This window comes from Kogia breviceps, chromosome 8 (genome assembly GCF_026419965.1).
Source record: "Kogia breviceps isolate mKogBre1 chromosome 8, mKogBre1 haplotype 1, whole genome shotgun sequence".
Lineage (NCBI taxonomy): Eukaryota > Metazoa > Chordata > Mammalia > Artiodactyla > Physeteridae > Kogia > Kogia breviceps.
Window position 1 is genome coordinate 12,875,750 of NC_081317.1, and position 16,362 is coordinate 12,892,111.

A 16,362-nucleotide genomic window follows, 5' to 3' on the forward strand; every position below is an offset into this window, starting at 1 on the left:
AAGATCACATACTGCCCATTATTCCCAGAGACTAAGATGCCCAGTCATCTCAACATCACCCAAGGGAAGGCAGAGAAGGACCAGGCTCTCCCTGTCTACAGGAGGGGAGGGAGAGAGTGGAGAAAACCCAGGCCTGGGTGCCCGGCCCTTCCCGCACCTACTGTCAACAGAAAACAGATTCCGTCTTCCATTTTTTCCTGTTCCTCATCAAGCTTCCTCTCCTCCCGCCAAGGAATGCCTCACCCAAAGGGGGAGAATTGATTCCTGCCTCCTCAGGGCAGGGTGAGGGTCCCTGAAAGCCCCCTCCCCCCACTTCCAAATCATCTCCCTCCCTAGTCTTACACTGCCTGGAATCCTACCATTAGTAACTTTCAGGTGCGGAACTCCAGGCAACACACATACTCCCTGGAAGGGAAATCAATCTCTCACTCCACACACATCAGCCTCGGGTAACTGCACCTGGGTTGCCCGCCTGTGTGGAGGGCCAGAGTCACCCAGATACAGTAGCAGGGAGAAAAAAAAAAAAAATGAGGAAAGCACAGTATTGCCAGCTGACCCTCCTAGCTACTCAGCAACATTAATAAATAAATGAGTGACTTGGAAATTATCTTCTGGGAAGGCAGAAGCACCACATCCGAGATCGCTTTTACCAACATTAATACAGTCTTGTAAATGAAGCAGGAACATTTCCAGCCTGCAAAATAAAAGTGCTTTTGCCAGCACACCTTTCACCTGGAAAGCCTCCGAGCAGCATTCATTTCTGTTATCCACGGGAAATGATTACCTGCCCTTGGTGCTTATTTCCAAAACCTCCAAAGGAGAAAAGAGCGTTGAGGGGTCCAGTGATCTTGGAGACCGGCTGGGAACCTCCCCCAGGCTGTTTTCAGGGAAGTAAGTACAAAGGCTCAAACCTGTCCTGTGGCCCTCCGGGACCCCAGAGCTCAGCTGTGCCCACCAAGCCCTGGCTGGCTTGACCCCAGCCTCACAACCAGGCATCAGCCCTCTCCCCGCATCAGCCAACTTCAGCGTCTCCACACCTGGGACAGACTCCTTCCCCAGGGAGCTGAAAGATCCCAGAACGGAGCCAACTGGATGAGGGAATCCAGAGGAGAGAATCCCGGTGCCAAAAAAAAAAAAAAAAAAAACAACCTCCCAGATGAGAGAATCCCAGCGCAAGAAGAAAATAACCTCCCCAGCACAGAGAGCGTGCAACAAAGCCGCTTCAGCAGCCATAAAGCAGACAGATTCATCCAGAGTCAGAACCCAAGTGGCCGCCCCTGAGCTCCCTGTGAGGCAAACCACGGGGGCTCACATCTGCCACCCTAGAGGCAGGCCCCCAGCCCCCTTCCCGTGCCCATCTCCTCAGTGAAGCCGCTGTCTCTGCACTTGCCCCCTTCCCAGGGAGAGGCACGGCAGCCCAGTGGGGTCCCATGGAGCCGGGAGTCAACGCCCTCCTCACTGCTGAGCCAGCCCAGTGGGGTCCCATGAGCCAAGCCAAAGGCAGCCGTGCTGTCCTCCCAGCCTTCAGCAGCACCACCACCCCACGTCAGAGTGGGGGGAGGCGCCTCTCCACTCACCCAGCGTTGACCGTGAGCTTGGGGGGTCTGGGGTGTCACCAGAGTTGGCTTGACTCACTCAACTCCAAACAGGGCGAATCCAGGGACTGCCCCAGAGAAATACCTGCCCAGCCATCCCACCAGCAGCCGATAAATCTACTTCTAGGCAAAGCAGCACATCAGGAGACCCCAGTCCGAGTAAAGCCCTTTGCCGCTCCGAGGCTGGACAGAAGGACTTCAAACTCAGTCTCTCTGCCTGTCCGTGGGAAGTCTGGGCTCCCTTCCTGTGCCAGAGAAGCCACCAAACCAGATTTTGTTTCTAGAAAATTAATAAGACAATTCCACACCACTATCAGTGACATTCTGCTCCGACCGCTACTGCCTACCACCGTTTCTAGAAACAAACAGACTTGCAGTTTTACTCCCTACCCACCCACCTCCGTGCCCCTCCGGCATGTGGCAAAGCTGACCTGAGGCCAAGCTGGGCAGGACCTGCTCCAGGTCATCTCAGCCAGGCCCTGACCTCCGGCCAGGGTTGCCAGCCGAGCGCTCACCGGCGTCTCCGTGCAGGCTTCCCGCTGGAGGGAGGTAAACATGGCATGCACGCTGTCTGCTCCCAGGAGGGCAGGCACACTCGGAGGCCGGACTGCCTGCCGTCTCTCCTGTTCCCCGGACACCCACACATGCACACAAAACTGGGTACGTACACGAGGCCCTGCATGCGGGTGCAGAGGGTCCTGACCCCCACCAAGGAAAGCGCAGAGAAGGGCATGTTCCTGGGGAAGAAAGCCAGAGGAAGGGGCCGGGCGGAGGGAGGAAGGCAGCAAACCGGGTGGCCTGCCGCCCAGACAATAACAAAGATGGGAACCGAGATTTTCAAAGACGCAGTGGCTGCACCCAGCGCTGAGCTCTGGCCTGGCTAAATCTTCCTGCCAGGGCACGCCTGGTCCCCTGGGGCACCACAGCCATCAGAAAAAGGCTGAGGGTCCTGCCTCGGGCTGGGCTTGGCAGCTAGGGCAGCAAACCAGCTGCAGGCAGTGGTGAGGATGCATTAGAGAGAGCAGCTCCGGGCTGATGAAAATTAAAGGTCTAGTAATTCTCCTGGAGAGTGGAAAGAGTACTCTTCGGGAAGATGCTAGGGGTCAGTTAAACAGTCACTCAACCTTGGGCAGGAGTTGGGCTATAACTTGTACTCCTCTGCCTGCTGGATCCAAGGGGGAGGGGAGAGACATTTTCATTCTACCTGTGCCTCCCTTACAGGGAGTGCCAACTCACCAATCATACACAGGGGCACAGCCCTATGAAGGAAGGCAGAAGCTAGGAGCCTGAGATGCTGGGGCTGAATGCCGAAAAGGCTCCTTGCTGCCTGCCCGTTCGTTCTTTCACCTCCACTTAGCTGAGCAGGAACACGTTCTAACTGGCAACAGAATCCACCACCATGCTGTGCCCAAGCAGAAAGGTGCTGGGGCTGGCACGGCTCAAGGAGGGGGGACCTGGGCCCCGAGAGGCTGTGTCCGCCCGGTGTCCCCGCAAGCAGACAGGAGGGCTTGCCCTTGCGAGCTGAAGCCTGTTCCTTGCCAGTGACTCCTGGCAGGCTGAACCACCTCCTCTCTCTCCTCCTCTGCCCCACAAGCCACCTCCCCTTGGAATTTCCACACCTGCTCCTGGCTTGCCTAGGAAAAGGAAACAGGGAATAGGAGACACCCCTGGGAGTGGAGAGGTGAAGGAGGGAAGCAGCTGCCCGGGGCTGGAAAGGATGAGGCCCTTATTCCTTGGCCTCAGGCACTGCCCGCTCTGCTCTCCCCAGCACCCAGCGGAGCACGCGCCCTACTTACAGCAGATGTGCCCCCTAAGCGGCCCAGCCCCCTTCTCCTCCCCTCCAGATGTTCACCCTTTTCGTCACCGCTGGGTCTCCGCAAAACCCAGCCGAAATGCCTTTTGTATCGGACACTCAAGGGCTCCAGAGGCGGGGGATGGATCCCGGGGTGGAGGCGCCACTTCTGTCCCCAGCTCCGGGCACTGCACCGCCCGGGAAACAATGCCCACCTCGGCGAGGCAAGGCAGGACTTCTCGGCGAGGGCACTTCCCTCCCGGCCTCGCCCCGAGGCTTGGGCACCCGGTCCTCACCGCTTGGGGAGTGAGAAGGGTCCTCCCGTCGCGCCCCGCCCCCGTCCGAGATGGCCCCACAAGTTGCCGGAGGGCGGCGTGGGGTGCCCTCGCGCTTTCGGCGCGCCCCAACCCGGCTCTCGCTTTGTCCCCGCGCCCTCCGGGGCGCATCCCGTGGCGGCGGCGCGCGGAGGCCGGGCCGGCGGCGACGGCGGGCTCACCTCTCATTGTCCGCGGCGGAGGCGGAGGCGGCGGCGGCGGCGGCGGCGCTCCGGAACCCCGGCAGGATGTGGCGGAAGCTGTGGTTGCGGTCCAGCTTGGGCTGGCTCTTGGTGCGCTTGATGGAGCCCTTGAGGCGGCGGCTGAGGAAGCCCTGCGCGCGGGGCGACAAGAGGGGGAAGGGAGGCGGGGTTAGCGCGGCGGCGGCGGGCCCGGGACCCGCGCGGAACCCGCGCCCTGGCTCGGGCGGCCGTGCGGCCGTGCGGCCGAGGGCGGGCGCGGGCTCGGGCTGGCCCCTGCACGTCGCGGCCCGCGCCGCCCGCCCGCCGACCGAGCGCCGACGGCCCGGCCCGCGCAGCGCGGCCCAGCCCACCCCGCGCCGCCAGCCAGCCAGCCACGTCGCCCCCGCCCCCTAAGCCGCTGTTGCCATGGCGACGCCGAGCCGAGCCGCGCCGGCCGCGACCGAGGACGCCCGAGCCCCCCGGGCGCGGGGGCGGGGACCCTCGGGGGTCCTCGGCGGCGGCGGCCTCCGCGGCAGCAGCCTCCTCACCTCTTACAATAAAGAGGTCACACACCTCCACCCACCTGGAGGAGTCCACGCCCCCCTCCCGGTCCTGGATTGCCAAAGCGCCTTCCTCCGCCCGCGAGGTCGATGTTCTCAGCCCGGGTGGTACAGATGGGGGAAACTAAGGCTCTGCGAGCAGGCGTCCAGTCCTCTGGGGAACGGCTGGCTAGCGCAGCTCCTGGTAGTACCCTGGACCCCTGGACCCCTAACCTGGGCGTCTTTCCTTTCGCAGGTGACTGTCACAGGCCCTCTGCCTGGAACCGTTGTACGCCAGCAGGGTCAACCACCTTGGGGACAGCGTGACCTACTATCTAGCTCAAGGAGAGGCCGAGGGGCTGAAGGGTTTGCTGAGTACCCCCACTGCGTGCTTCAAGATTTGGAGCCAGGTCTGAGGGAAGGCTGGACCCTCTCTAGAAAGACTGCTGCCTGCTGGCCCATTCATGACCCATGGCGGGTAGGGGTCCACTCCTGGGAGGAATATGACAGACCTCAGCGGGGCCTCAGGCCATTCATGCATCTATCAGACTGCGCTGGACTCTGAGACCAGAACGTAAGCTGAGCCCAGCCCCCAGAGCTCCGGGTCTAATGGAAGAGACAGGGAGGAGACAGCGTTCAGTACAGCAGGTTGAACCAGTCTACTCTGCGGTAGATTTGGGGGCTCAAGGGGCCACAGCCTGGGGTGTTCTGGACTTGGTACCCTCAGGCAGTTGGAGGGAGAGGAAAACTGCAGGAAGAGGAATTCCCTGTGGGTGGAGTTGTCTGAGAGGGATTCTGGGGACTCACCCACCCCAGCCTCAATTCCAGGTGATATAAGGATAGAAGGGAATGGGATATTAACTCATTTTAGAGTTAATGTTGTTCACAATCTGAACACCATAGTTCATCCGTCACACAATAAAGGGTAGGCTTGGTGGCCCTCTCTGCTCTGGGGGGAGAGTTGGACATTTGCTGCAGTCCACGCCCTTACTGGATCTGTCCATCTCTATGGCCCTAGCACCCGAGACTGATGAGAGCAAATGTTGCTTGTACACATCATCTCATGTCACCCGCACAAACACAAATGACAGAGAAACATCCCTTTCTGCAAATGAAGAAACCTTGCTCAGAGAGGTGAAATGAATGACTCACCCAAGGACACACAGCTCTCAGACCTGCCTAATGTCAGAGCTTTTCCCATAGGACCCCCCTCTTCTGCCCACCCTCTTCAAGATTTCCCTTCTCCTATCTTTCTGCCCCTACTTTTTCCTCTCCCATCCATAGAAGGCTTATCCCTGTGGCCACCTGTCAGAATTCTGCACATCCTTCAAGGCCCAGCTGAAATGCCACCTTATTCAGGCCTTCCCAGGCAGTGGAGTCCAAATGGCTCTCACCTCTACAGCTTGGTATCACCCGTCAAGGTACTCTAATCAGTTGCAGTTTAACAATTATCTCTGAAGGGTGAGGGACTACAGGAGGGACCCTCTTCCAGAGTGGTGACCCACAGACAGGACGAGGCCTAATGCAGAGGGACCACAAATGGTGGTGGGCCAGAGGGACAGCAGGCTCTCTGGGAGACACGGCATGAAGGCAGGGACCTGCACCCGTGAATGAGCTCTGGGCTCTCCCAACCTTGGCCTCTTGGCAGGTGTGGGGGGAGGGGGGATGCGCCTGGCTAACTTGGATGGGTTCTTCTCTCGCAGGTGTGGTTGTCCAGCAAGTTCCCCAATGGGCTTGTACTTTTTATTGGTTTTTATTTTCTACACTGATTAAAATTTCACAATTTTTTACACTCTTGTGGTACAAAGAACCACAAAGCATGTTTCACAATTTATGGAGCTCATTATGTAGCAATACGGACGGCTTTATCCTATTCCTGAGTTTAAAAAAAAAAAAGTTTTCTTCTAAGAGGTTGAGTGGTACAGTATCACTTCGTCTTCCCCACCCCCACCATCAAGGCTACACTTAATGCTCCTCTGATAAGCATTACCTGTAAGCATCCTTGAAGCCTGACTCTGAATGTACCTCCCCAAACTGACCATGACCTTGGGCACTCAAACTCGCTATAATATCATTCATTCACCGTTTGTCAAGAGCCTACTATGTGCTAGGCATAGTGACCAAGACCAACATGAACACTGTGAGGTGAGCAGTGTACAGAATAACAAAAGGACAGGGAGCTCACCTGTCCCCCACCTCACCACACATATCCACCATGGAGGACCTTATGTCCCCCAGAGGACCCAGCTCAGGGCTCTACATATGGCAGGCTTAACAAATGCTCATTATTCCAGAAAGCCACAGCTGGAAGGGGACTCAGATCCAAAAGACTGTATTACAAGGGTGAATAATGCCCAGAGAGGGGAAGGTCTTTCCCAAGGTCACACAGCAAGGTTAATCAAAGACCCCAGACTCCAGTTCCCTGCCCTGCTTAGCTTGCTTACTGACCTCCTTCTTGGGGTGAAGGGACAAGGGTGGCTCCTCGCCCAGCCCTGAATGAAGGGAGACGAGCCTTTTCTCCTGTTCCTTCATGGACAGGTCCCAGGACATGGTTTCTGGAGGCAGCTGCAGCCCTGAACTCAGGAAGAGGGACTGACTGGCTTCAAGTCAGAAAATCTTGTTCTAGACCCAAGTTGACCTTTAGTGAGGGGCAGTAGGCAAATCCTGTCCCTTCTTTCAGTAAAACAGGGTCCTCAATGCTCACTGCCGTGGGCCCCACTGACAGCCCAGTGGCTGAGAGCTGGGAGCCAGAGGCAAACAAATGGGGCTCAAATCCAGCTCCATAGACCCCTGGCGGTGAGGTGGTAGGCAAGGTCCCTCACCTCTCTGTGAACTGGGTGGGGGCTGCAGTGAGGATTAAGTAGGACAGACAAAGTCCTGGATCCCCTCCCCTTCCACACCCCCAGGGCCTGACTTTATCCACCTTCTCCAGGCGGCCCAGACTACATACTCCAGCCCTGCTGATCACACCCCTCAGGCCAGCTGAAGTCCTCTCACACTGCTTGTGTTCAAATCTTAGTTCAGATAAGCTGTGGGAAAATTAGTGGACCTCTCTGAGCCTCAGTGTCCCTATCTGTAAAATGGGTCAAGGATGATACCTTCTCTATAGGGTTGTGGGAAGGATCAAATGAGGTAAGCTATCCCCAGCAAAACGGTAAATACTAAGCAACTACACACAGTAGTTGCCAGCTTCATTATTATTACCGAGGTTGGCTCTGATACAGCCACCGATTTTTGCCCCAAGGAGGTATGTGACCACCACAGGTGGGAGCTTGAAAGCGATGTGGCAGTGGGGACAGGGCTGGTGTTATGCCTAGTGAATGAATGAATGTGCTTGCAAAAATTATCCTGGAGCCACAGAATATCACTCGGTTTGGTAGTTTTGAACTCTTTTAAACAAGCACTTCTCTTCTAAAGCAACCTCACAGAGACTCCGGAGGTTCAAAGTGCTCGGGCGGGTGGAGCCGCACAGGTGGAGGCCTCCGCTTTCATTCACTGGCGCAGGGTCTGATGTCTAAATCTCAGCAAGGTGCCTGCAGAGTCCACGGGGACCAAGCCTGCCCCCTCCGCAGATGGCGCGCTGTGTCTCTGCTAACACAGCCCCGTTCCCCTGCGCTTCTCAGGCAGCTGTGCCACCGTACTTAGGTCAACTAAGGCCCCAGGGACTTTTGCACGAGGCTGCTGCCTGGTGTCACCATCCCCAGCCCTTTGATGACAGGGTGTGGACAGCCCTGTAGCCTCTGCCCACCTCCGTGACAGCTCACTTCCCATGCAGATGTCCTCCCTCCCAGCTAATCCATGTCAATGGTCCAAGCCCCTTGGGCTTCCATCCATGTCAATGACCGAAGTGCAAGAAAAGTCCCGAGAGGAGGACAGAGGCCCGTGGGGTCTCTGGTTTGCAGGACCCGAGTTATAGGCTGCTCCCCCATCCCTATTCTCTGCCCCCACGCTGACCCCGGCCACAGTGCTGCTTCTCCAGGAAGTGCTGGGAAGCTTTCTCAAAGGCCTTTCAGAATTCCAGACTCGTGATTTCTCCATTCACCATTTCAATCCATTCCATGTGACGACGATCGTGATAAATGACCAATTTCCAGGCTCCTGCTCTGCCAGGTCGCTCTGCCCGGGGCACTCATGGAACACATCCGGAGCCCGAGCCGAGGGGATGCCTACGAGGACCCGATGCCTCTTATCAGGAATCCTCTGAGGACATGTGCTTCAGAAGGATGTTTGGGGTTTTCAAGTGGGGAAACAAAGGCTCAGAGAATTTAAGCTACTTGCTGAGAGTAGCAGAGCTGTTAGGTGGCAGAGCTGGGACTGTAACTAGGAGAGCTCTAGCCCCTGAGCAGGCAGGGCAGGGATCCTCTTACACATGCACACATGCCACACACACACACACACACACACACACACACACACACACACAGCCGTGCGCATGCGCGCACACACACGTGTCAAAGGCCAGAACGGAAGTGACTGTTCAGCCCCTCCTCCCCATATCCCGGGTACCATGCTGGGCCTGGGGGAGAGAAGAAAGAAGGGAAGGTGGGCTTCTCCCTGGGTGCAGGGCTGTCCCCTGGGGCTCACAGGTGAGGACCTGGTGGCTCAGGGAGGGGAGACCTGCCCAGTCCCATCCTCACGTGTGCATCACTCCCCATCCAAGAGGCAGCATTTGGGGGGCCATGGGTTTGTATTCCAGCAACAGCATTTGGGCAGCTGGGAGTCACGTGTCACCACTGGTCTCACCTGAGTGAGACCACCTTCTCACCTGAGTGTAAAGCACTCGGCACCATGCATGGCACGTAGCAGGTGCTCTACCAGCCCCCAACTCCATCATCTATTTGGTCCTGCATCCTCAATTCTGCCTTCATCACCTTCTCCCTTTTAACAAACAGACTCTGGGTCACTGCAGACGGGTGGGTGGGCCTGACCTGCGACAGTGCTCAGGATGAAGGTAGAACCCCATGGCCCTCCCTCGGCCCCGGACCAGCTTCTCCTTTGTGGCCGTTTCTGAGTCCTGCACCCAAACAGATATCCTTCAAAGAAGGAGGCTCTTTTAAGGGGCATGTCTCTCAATTTCTTTCTGAGGCTCTGTGCAAATGCCAAAAGCACACCTAAATAAACAGGAAAGGGAGGGGAAGATCCCATCCAGATATCACCGCCTCTCTCAGCCCCAGGAGAGGAGATCTGCCGGGCTCAGAGGCTGGCAGGCAGACCTGACACCTTGGCAGGCTGGTAGGGACACCTCACTCTACCCTGGCAGAGGCTCCAGGAAGGGGCTGGGGGTGGTGAGGAGTCCTGTGTTATTCTAAGATAGCAGCGTGAGAGCCGGGAGTGCCCGGAGCCGGCAGCCAGGCCAATGCCCACATGATACAGATAAGGCACCTGAGGCCCAGAGGGCAGGGGGCTCCCAGAGTCACTGAGCAGGGCAGTGACAGACCCATGGCAGAACCTAGGTCCCCCTTCTCCTTGCCCAGTGTTCTATGCAATGCCAGAATGCTTCCAGAACCTCCCAGGCTCCCCACGTTTCCTCTTTCCAGGCCTCAGGCTTCCCATCTGTACTCTGAGGGCCTGGGTTGGGTGATCACCAAGCTCCCTTCTAGTGCTGATATTTGATGATTCTCTAAAGCTAGAGCAGCTGCCTTTCACAGCTGGGCTCTCCCACGTTTGGCACTAACAGTACCAGCAATTTCTGTGGCTTTGCTCGAATCCTTCAGATGCACAATTCCTCCCGCCCTCTTCCCCTTTCCCGGGGCTCCACCCTCAGCAAGCTGCCAAGCCCCCCTGGCCTCCTCCCCTGGGAGCTATGCACCACCAAAGCGGGTCCCAGTTGGGGAATAACTCAGAAACGGTGGAATGTCAGACACTGTGACAGGTGAAAGGTGGGAGGAATTTTAAGCCAGGATCAAGTTGGTGCCTTCCCGGTGGCCACCTACTCACAGGCCATCCTAAGCCCACAGAACCCTCACTAAGCCCACGCCGGCGCTCCTTTGAACATAAGACCTCCACCCTCCACCTTACCCAGAGAAGGTAGCCAGACTCCTCAGATCACACAAAGAGAACCAATTCACTGGCCGTGAGGACCGGGAGAGGGTTGGAGCCTGACACTCAAGGTATCACTCTTGCATTAAAATATTGCCCGGATAGCTACACCCGCACATGTTCACGTGGAGAAGTACCCAGGGAGAGAAACACACCCAGGTTCAAGGACGTGGATGGTGCACACGTGGGGGAGGGACATGGCCACAAAGAAATGCATGTATAAACGTAACAGGTCTCCCTAGCACCACCAGATACACACACCTAAACACAGATGCACACTGACCAGCGCACACACAAATACACACATACACAACCATGAAACGCACAGGTAAACATACAAATATACTGAGACAGGCTCACACATTTACACATATATTCAACGGTCATCAGGTACCCACAGAGGTACGCTGACACCCAGGCCAAACACACTGGCCCACACACGCTCACGTTCACAGCCATGGCAGGAAGGGAGAGTGGCCGGGTAAAGCTCAAAGAGCCACAAGTCCACATCTTGGGCCGCAGGGGAGAAAACGGCTCCATGTTGCTGCCACCGCAATTTCGCCTGCTCTGCAGGCAGGGCCTCACTCCACCACTTAACGACTGAGGGCCTCAGGCCAGTGCCCTAACTGTCCGAGCCTGTTTCCTCTTCTATAGAAGGCAGACTATTAGTAGCTACCTCACAGACTGTTGTAACGAGTCAGTGAGATCATGCGCGGGAAGAACTTAGCCCATTTCCCAGCACACAGTAAAAATATTAGCTACTAGCATCATCACCGTCATTGTCATCGTTTTTATTGCTCAGACTTTGCTCGGTCACCAGGGGACGGCCCAGCAATTTAGCCAGAAGGAAACAGAAGGTAGCAGCTTACAGAAGCAACTTCTAGGACCCAAAGCTCCTGTGATGGAGAAGGGGGCTGGTCAACGGCTCACTCAGGGTGTGTTTCCTGAGCCTCGCCATGTGCTGAGCCCCAAGAAGCACCAGCTCTCTGCCTTCAGGGATCCCATGGTCCAGCTGGAGAGGCGGCCCAGGCTGTTCCGAGGCAGCTGTGGGAGGCTCCTCGCTGCTTTGGCTGTCCCCAACCCTGTCACCCTTCCCTGTTCATTCTCCGAAAGCATCCAGAGGGACCCTTGGAAAAACAGATGAGACCCTGCCATGGACCAGCTCCACCCCTGGGCTCCTGGGATGAAGGCCTAACTCCTTGGTGAGGCCTAAGGCCCCTCATGATCTCCCTCCTGGGCTCCAGCCCCAGTGGCTTCAGCGGCACTCTTGGAACTGCCAGCTCCTCCTGCCACAGGGCCTTGGCCCAGGCTATTGCCACTGCCTAGAACAGAGTCCCCCTTTGCCCGGCGGGCCCTGCACACCCTTCAGTCTCTCTTCAGTCTTCTCCTCAGGGGCCTCCCAGATGCCCTCGGATTGGGCCATATCTCCCTGCAGACCTATCACAGTCATAGCTGTACATGCGTTTGTTTCATGCCTTCCTCCCCTACAGGACTGTGGGGGCCATTGCAGCCTGGGTCCCCAGTGCTGGACACCTGGCAGGCATCCCATAGATACTTCCTAAATGAATAAACAAATAAAAAAGAAAAAGGAGAAAGGCAGAGAATGTGCTCTGGGAGGCCTTTTAAGGGATTCCACTTGGGGTCAATCTGGGTGGACTTGCTGGAGGAGGCAGCTTTTGAAGGCATAATAGAAACGCTGAAGGTGAGGCAGCAGGTGGGCTTGCTGAGATCATGTGGGGCAGGGCAGCTGTACAGGGATATTCCAGGCAGAATCACAGCAGAGGCAAAGATTGTAGAGGTAGGACAGGAGCGGGTCTGGCTGACCTGGAGGGCCCCGGAGTGATCACGGGTCCCACCGGACCTCCCAAGTTACACACCCGAGCCCAGGCTCATGACATGGGACATACAACCCCCTCCCCAAAGCAGAGGATACCCAGGTCAAGGGGGCCCATTAGAAACCCTGAGAGTCTAGAGGAGGGAGGAGGGGGCATGCAGTTGGGAAGCAGGTGGGGGGCGTGAAGGTGGGAGGGGGAATGAGGACAACAGAGAGACCCTCCTGGTACCTGCCAGTGCCCAGGACTGAGTGGCATCAGTTAACAGAAATCAGACACTCATTCCTAAGGTCCCGAGCAGGGATGTGATAACAGAGCAGCCAGGGAGTGACTCACTCCCATAAATCCTCTGGCTGGCCAACGCTGGCCTTAGCCTCATAAGCCCACCCCAGAGGTCAGGATGGGCTCACACACTTCATCAGCTCTTTAAGCCCTCAGCCAGTGCTGACCTCGGGGCAGGGAGTCCAGCACGAGGGCCACATGGCTGGGGGAAAACCAGCCCCATCAGGGAGCCACACCCCTGCAGCAGGCTCTCTACTGTCTCCTTCTGCCTCCCTCCAGGCCCTGTCACTGAGGCCCCGGCACCAGGCCAGTGTTCCCAGGGTGACTCACTGCTTATCCCCCATCAGAACAACCCTGTCCTGTGCTCTGTGAGCTCCGCGTGAATGAACGCCCTCAACAGAGGCTGCCTGGCAGAAGTGGCAAGAAAACCATGCGTAGACTCAAGAAATCTGGGCTCAAAACCTAGCTCTGCTATTAACAATAATGAGAACTATTCCAATGCGTTAATAAGAGCAAGCCAGATGTATTCATTAAGCTCCGTCTAAGCTTCAGACACTGTTATTAGAGCTTTACATGACTTACCTTGTTTAATTCTCAGAACCCGATGTGCAGATGAGAAAATGGAGGTTCAGAGACATTAAGCTACTTGCACAAGGCCACACAGCCAGGAAGTGGCAGAGCTGGGTTCAACCCAGGTGGTCTGCACCAGAGCCCAAGACCTTCCAAAATTCCATTTCTGCACTGTGAGGCTGTGAGCAAGCACCTTGGCCTCTCTGTGACTCAGTTCCTCCATCCGTACAATGAGAGGATTGGTCTAGATGATCTCTAACTCCCTTTCCAGCTTGGGAATGCCATCCCCCCCCTCCCTGGTGGCCCATTTGCCAGTGACAACAAGGGGACCTTCTGGTGACAACAGCTTGCCTGAAGGAAGGGTGCTAATGGTGGGACTTCAAGCCCTGTGCTGGGCCACAGGGAGCTTCTGCTGGGTCACACTGTGCCACCCTGCCCTCCCAGGCACTTAGCTGGCCGGGGATAGCCCCAGAGCATCAAGGCAGGGAAGAGGAGCTATCCCATTTCTCCCTGGACCAGGAGCCACCAGGAAACACCCCAGGGTGCTCCAGTCCCAGAGACCAGTGAACACTAGTGGGAGGGAGAGGGGAGAGGTGGGCGGCGGCCCCATAAATCCACCTGAGTGAGCAGTGCTTTTAAAAGCCCTTTTCACTGCAGGATACAAAACGCACCATTTGGAGAGAGGATTTTATAGGCTATTTCTCCTCCTGGGTTGATTTACCGTCTGCAGGCCAGGCTCACCTGGGCGTTCTGCAGGCCAGGCTCACCTGGGCGTCCTGCCCCTGAGGGATCATGGGGTGGAGGCAAGGTCAATTTCAAGGCAAGACAGCAGTGGTCTGGGTAACTTGTGCTGACCTCCTCCCACGCGGGTGGCCACCCCGCCTCAGAGATGCAGTGGGCTCTCAAGAGCAAGGAGGTGGAAACTCACCCCCTGTCCTCATCCGGCCCTCACTCACTGGATGTATTCATTCACTCCCTGTGTCTCTCACATACCTTCACCCCACAGACCCATCGGGTGCCTGCGACAGGTGAGGCCCTGCCCCAATGCCTGGGGCTCAGAGAAATCAGAAACAGTCACTGCCCTTGAGAAAGTCACCACGTCCACCGGTTAAGTCACAGCGTCTATGTGCTGGAGCCTGGGGAGGGGAAGTCTGCAGGAGTCTGTGGCGGAACACAGGGGAGGGAAGGAGCTCTCGAGGAACGGAAATGGGGGGGGAAGTGCAGGCAAAAGGACCAGCCTATACGGATGCTGGGACAGGCCTGGGGGCCTCGATGCCAGCTGGGGAGCTGGATTCCACTCCCTGGCAGCCATCGAAGGCACTGGAGCAGGGCAGTAACAATCATGGCTCATTTTAGATGTTCTTTAAGCAATTCCACGGGAAAAGTTACTCATCCCCACGCAGGGCCTTGTGTCGGAAACAGATGCCACTGCTGCAGCCTCCAAAGAGGGCCTCCTGGCTTTGGAAACAATTCCCACCCGAAGATTCGGATATAATTATGTCTGCGATCCAACCCAAATGCCACTGGATGTGCTAGAGGCAATCACTGCATTTTCATATGGGGGTGTGGTGGGAGCAAAGGCATCTGAGCCCTGCCCCCCACACCCAGTTTCCTGGGTCCCCTAGGAGAGGGGAAGGCCTACAGGGACCACACAGGGTGGGGTGGGGAGAGGGGAGCAGTTCCCTCCCACCCAGGGTGTCTGCCCTGCACAGGCAGCTTCTGACCTGTGAGGGCCAGGCCAGCTGAAGGCAGGGGCAGAACAGCCAGCTCTGTCCCCGATTGGCTGTGTGGCCTGGAACAACGCACCTCCCCTCTCAGGGCCTCAGTGTTCTCATCTATAAAATGGAAAGAATAAGAACACTGGCCAGCAGAGACTGAGCTGCGTGTTGTGGGCCAGGCTCTGGGAGACCTTCACTATCTGGGCTCTCGAGCTGAGTGAGCTTCAGCAAGTTCTTCACTCTCCGTCTGCCTTGGTTTTGTCACTTTAAACAAAGCGGGATTTGTGTTACCTGCCTCATGGTATCATGAGATGCTACCCAGTGAGGGCTCAGGAGAGGGACCGACCCAGCGGACTGTGTAAAACAGGTTTGATGACTGCCCCACCCCTGCCTCCTTGTGCCCTCATGCAGACAAGCAAGGAGCTGGCAGAGCCTGGATTCAAACCCAGGTCAGCCGGACTTCGTCAGAGGACAACCGTGATTGATGGAGGGTCTACTGGTCCAGCCTGGCGACCACGGTGCAGAGACAGTGCCAGCCTACGAACTGGCCCCCTCAACCCCTTTCCTCCTGCTGGAAGGCTGCCTCGGCTCCAGATCTTGCCCCCCTCCATGTCCCTGATGAGGGTCCCCTTTCAGAGGTCCCCCAGCTCCCTGGTCAACTCAGCCCAGTCAGCTCAGCCAACAGTGCCAGGCCCAGCTGCCTACAGGCGCTCCTGATTTGAGCTGTTTCCTCTACCCGGCAGTGGGCTCTGCAGCCTGTTTAGCTGGACCCACGTGGCCCCAGGGTCAGGGTGGGGGGTGGCACACAAACCCCTGAGATCTCCACTCTCCTCTGGGAGCTGCCGCCCAGGCAGTCACTTGCTGCCCTCTGCTGCCCCCAACTGGGCAGAAACCACCCTGCACGGACACCTCCAACCTCCATCTGTACTCACCACCTGGGAACATGGTCTCTGGTCTCTTAGGGACCCCTTCACCCCCTCTAGACCTTCTGGTATCCGAGCCTGGTGTCAGAGCCAAGCCCTAGAAGCTCTGTCAGGGGCAATGTCGTTTGGGGCAGCAGGAGGAGGGGTGCGGTAGAGAGGACCCGAGGCCCTGGGGAAAGCGTCAGGTAGGTTGAACCCTGTCCACCAGAAAGAGGGGCGGGGCATGAACGCTGGCTGAACGCCAGGCACTGAGCCCTCACAGCCGCCCCGTGAGTGAGGGACTCCTGTGCCCATTTACAGATGGTTAACAGAGAGGCTCCGAGTTGGGGACCTTGCCTGAGGGATCCCACAGAAGGGAGCCATGGGGCTAAGATTCAAATCCTGCCCCATCCCAGGGAGACCTATGAGAAGAGCCAGCACTGTATCCCCAGGACCCAGGGAGGTGTGAAGAGAGGAAGAAAGACCCCCAAACAGTATCACACCTGCCAGTCACAGAGCCTGACATTCCACTGTGACTCAAACTTCCAACTGATAAGGTTCCTTTCGTGCAAGGAACCCACAGCACAGGGACTGGGG

The 16,362-nt window shown here is 57.1% G+C and overlaps 1 protein-coding gene across 10 annotated transcripts in view; it reads right to left on the minus strand.

Annotated features, from left to right (window-relative positions):
- The window catches only part of DAB2IP (DAB2 interacting protein), a 127,443-nt gene that overhangs the window by 79,587 nt on the left and 31,494 nt on the right, over positions 1-16,362 (minus strand). For 9 of the 10 annotated variants that reach the window (XM_067040822.1, XM_067040818.1, XM_067040817.1 and 6 more), the window contains one exon: positions 3,884-4,035. The exons of the other annotated variant lie outside the window; for it this stretch is intronic. In XM_067040822.1, the coding sequence (XP_066896923.1) occupies positions 3,884-4,035 (152 nt within the window). The remainder of the gene's footprint in view (positions 1-3,883; positions 4,036-16,362) is intronic. 10 annotated transcript variants of the gene reach the window in all.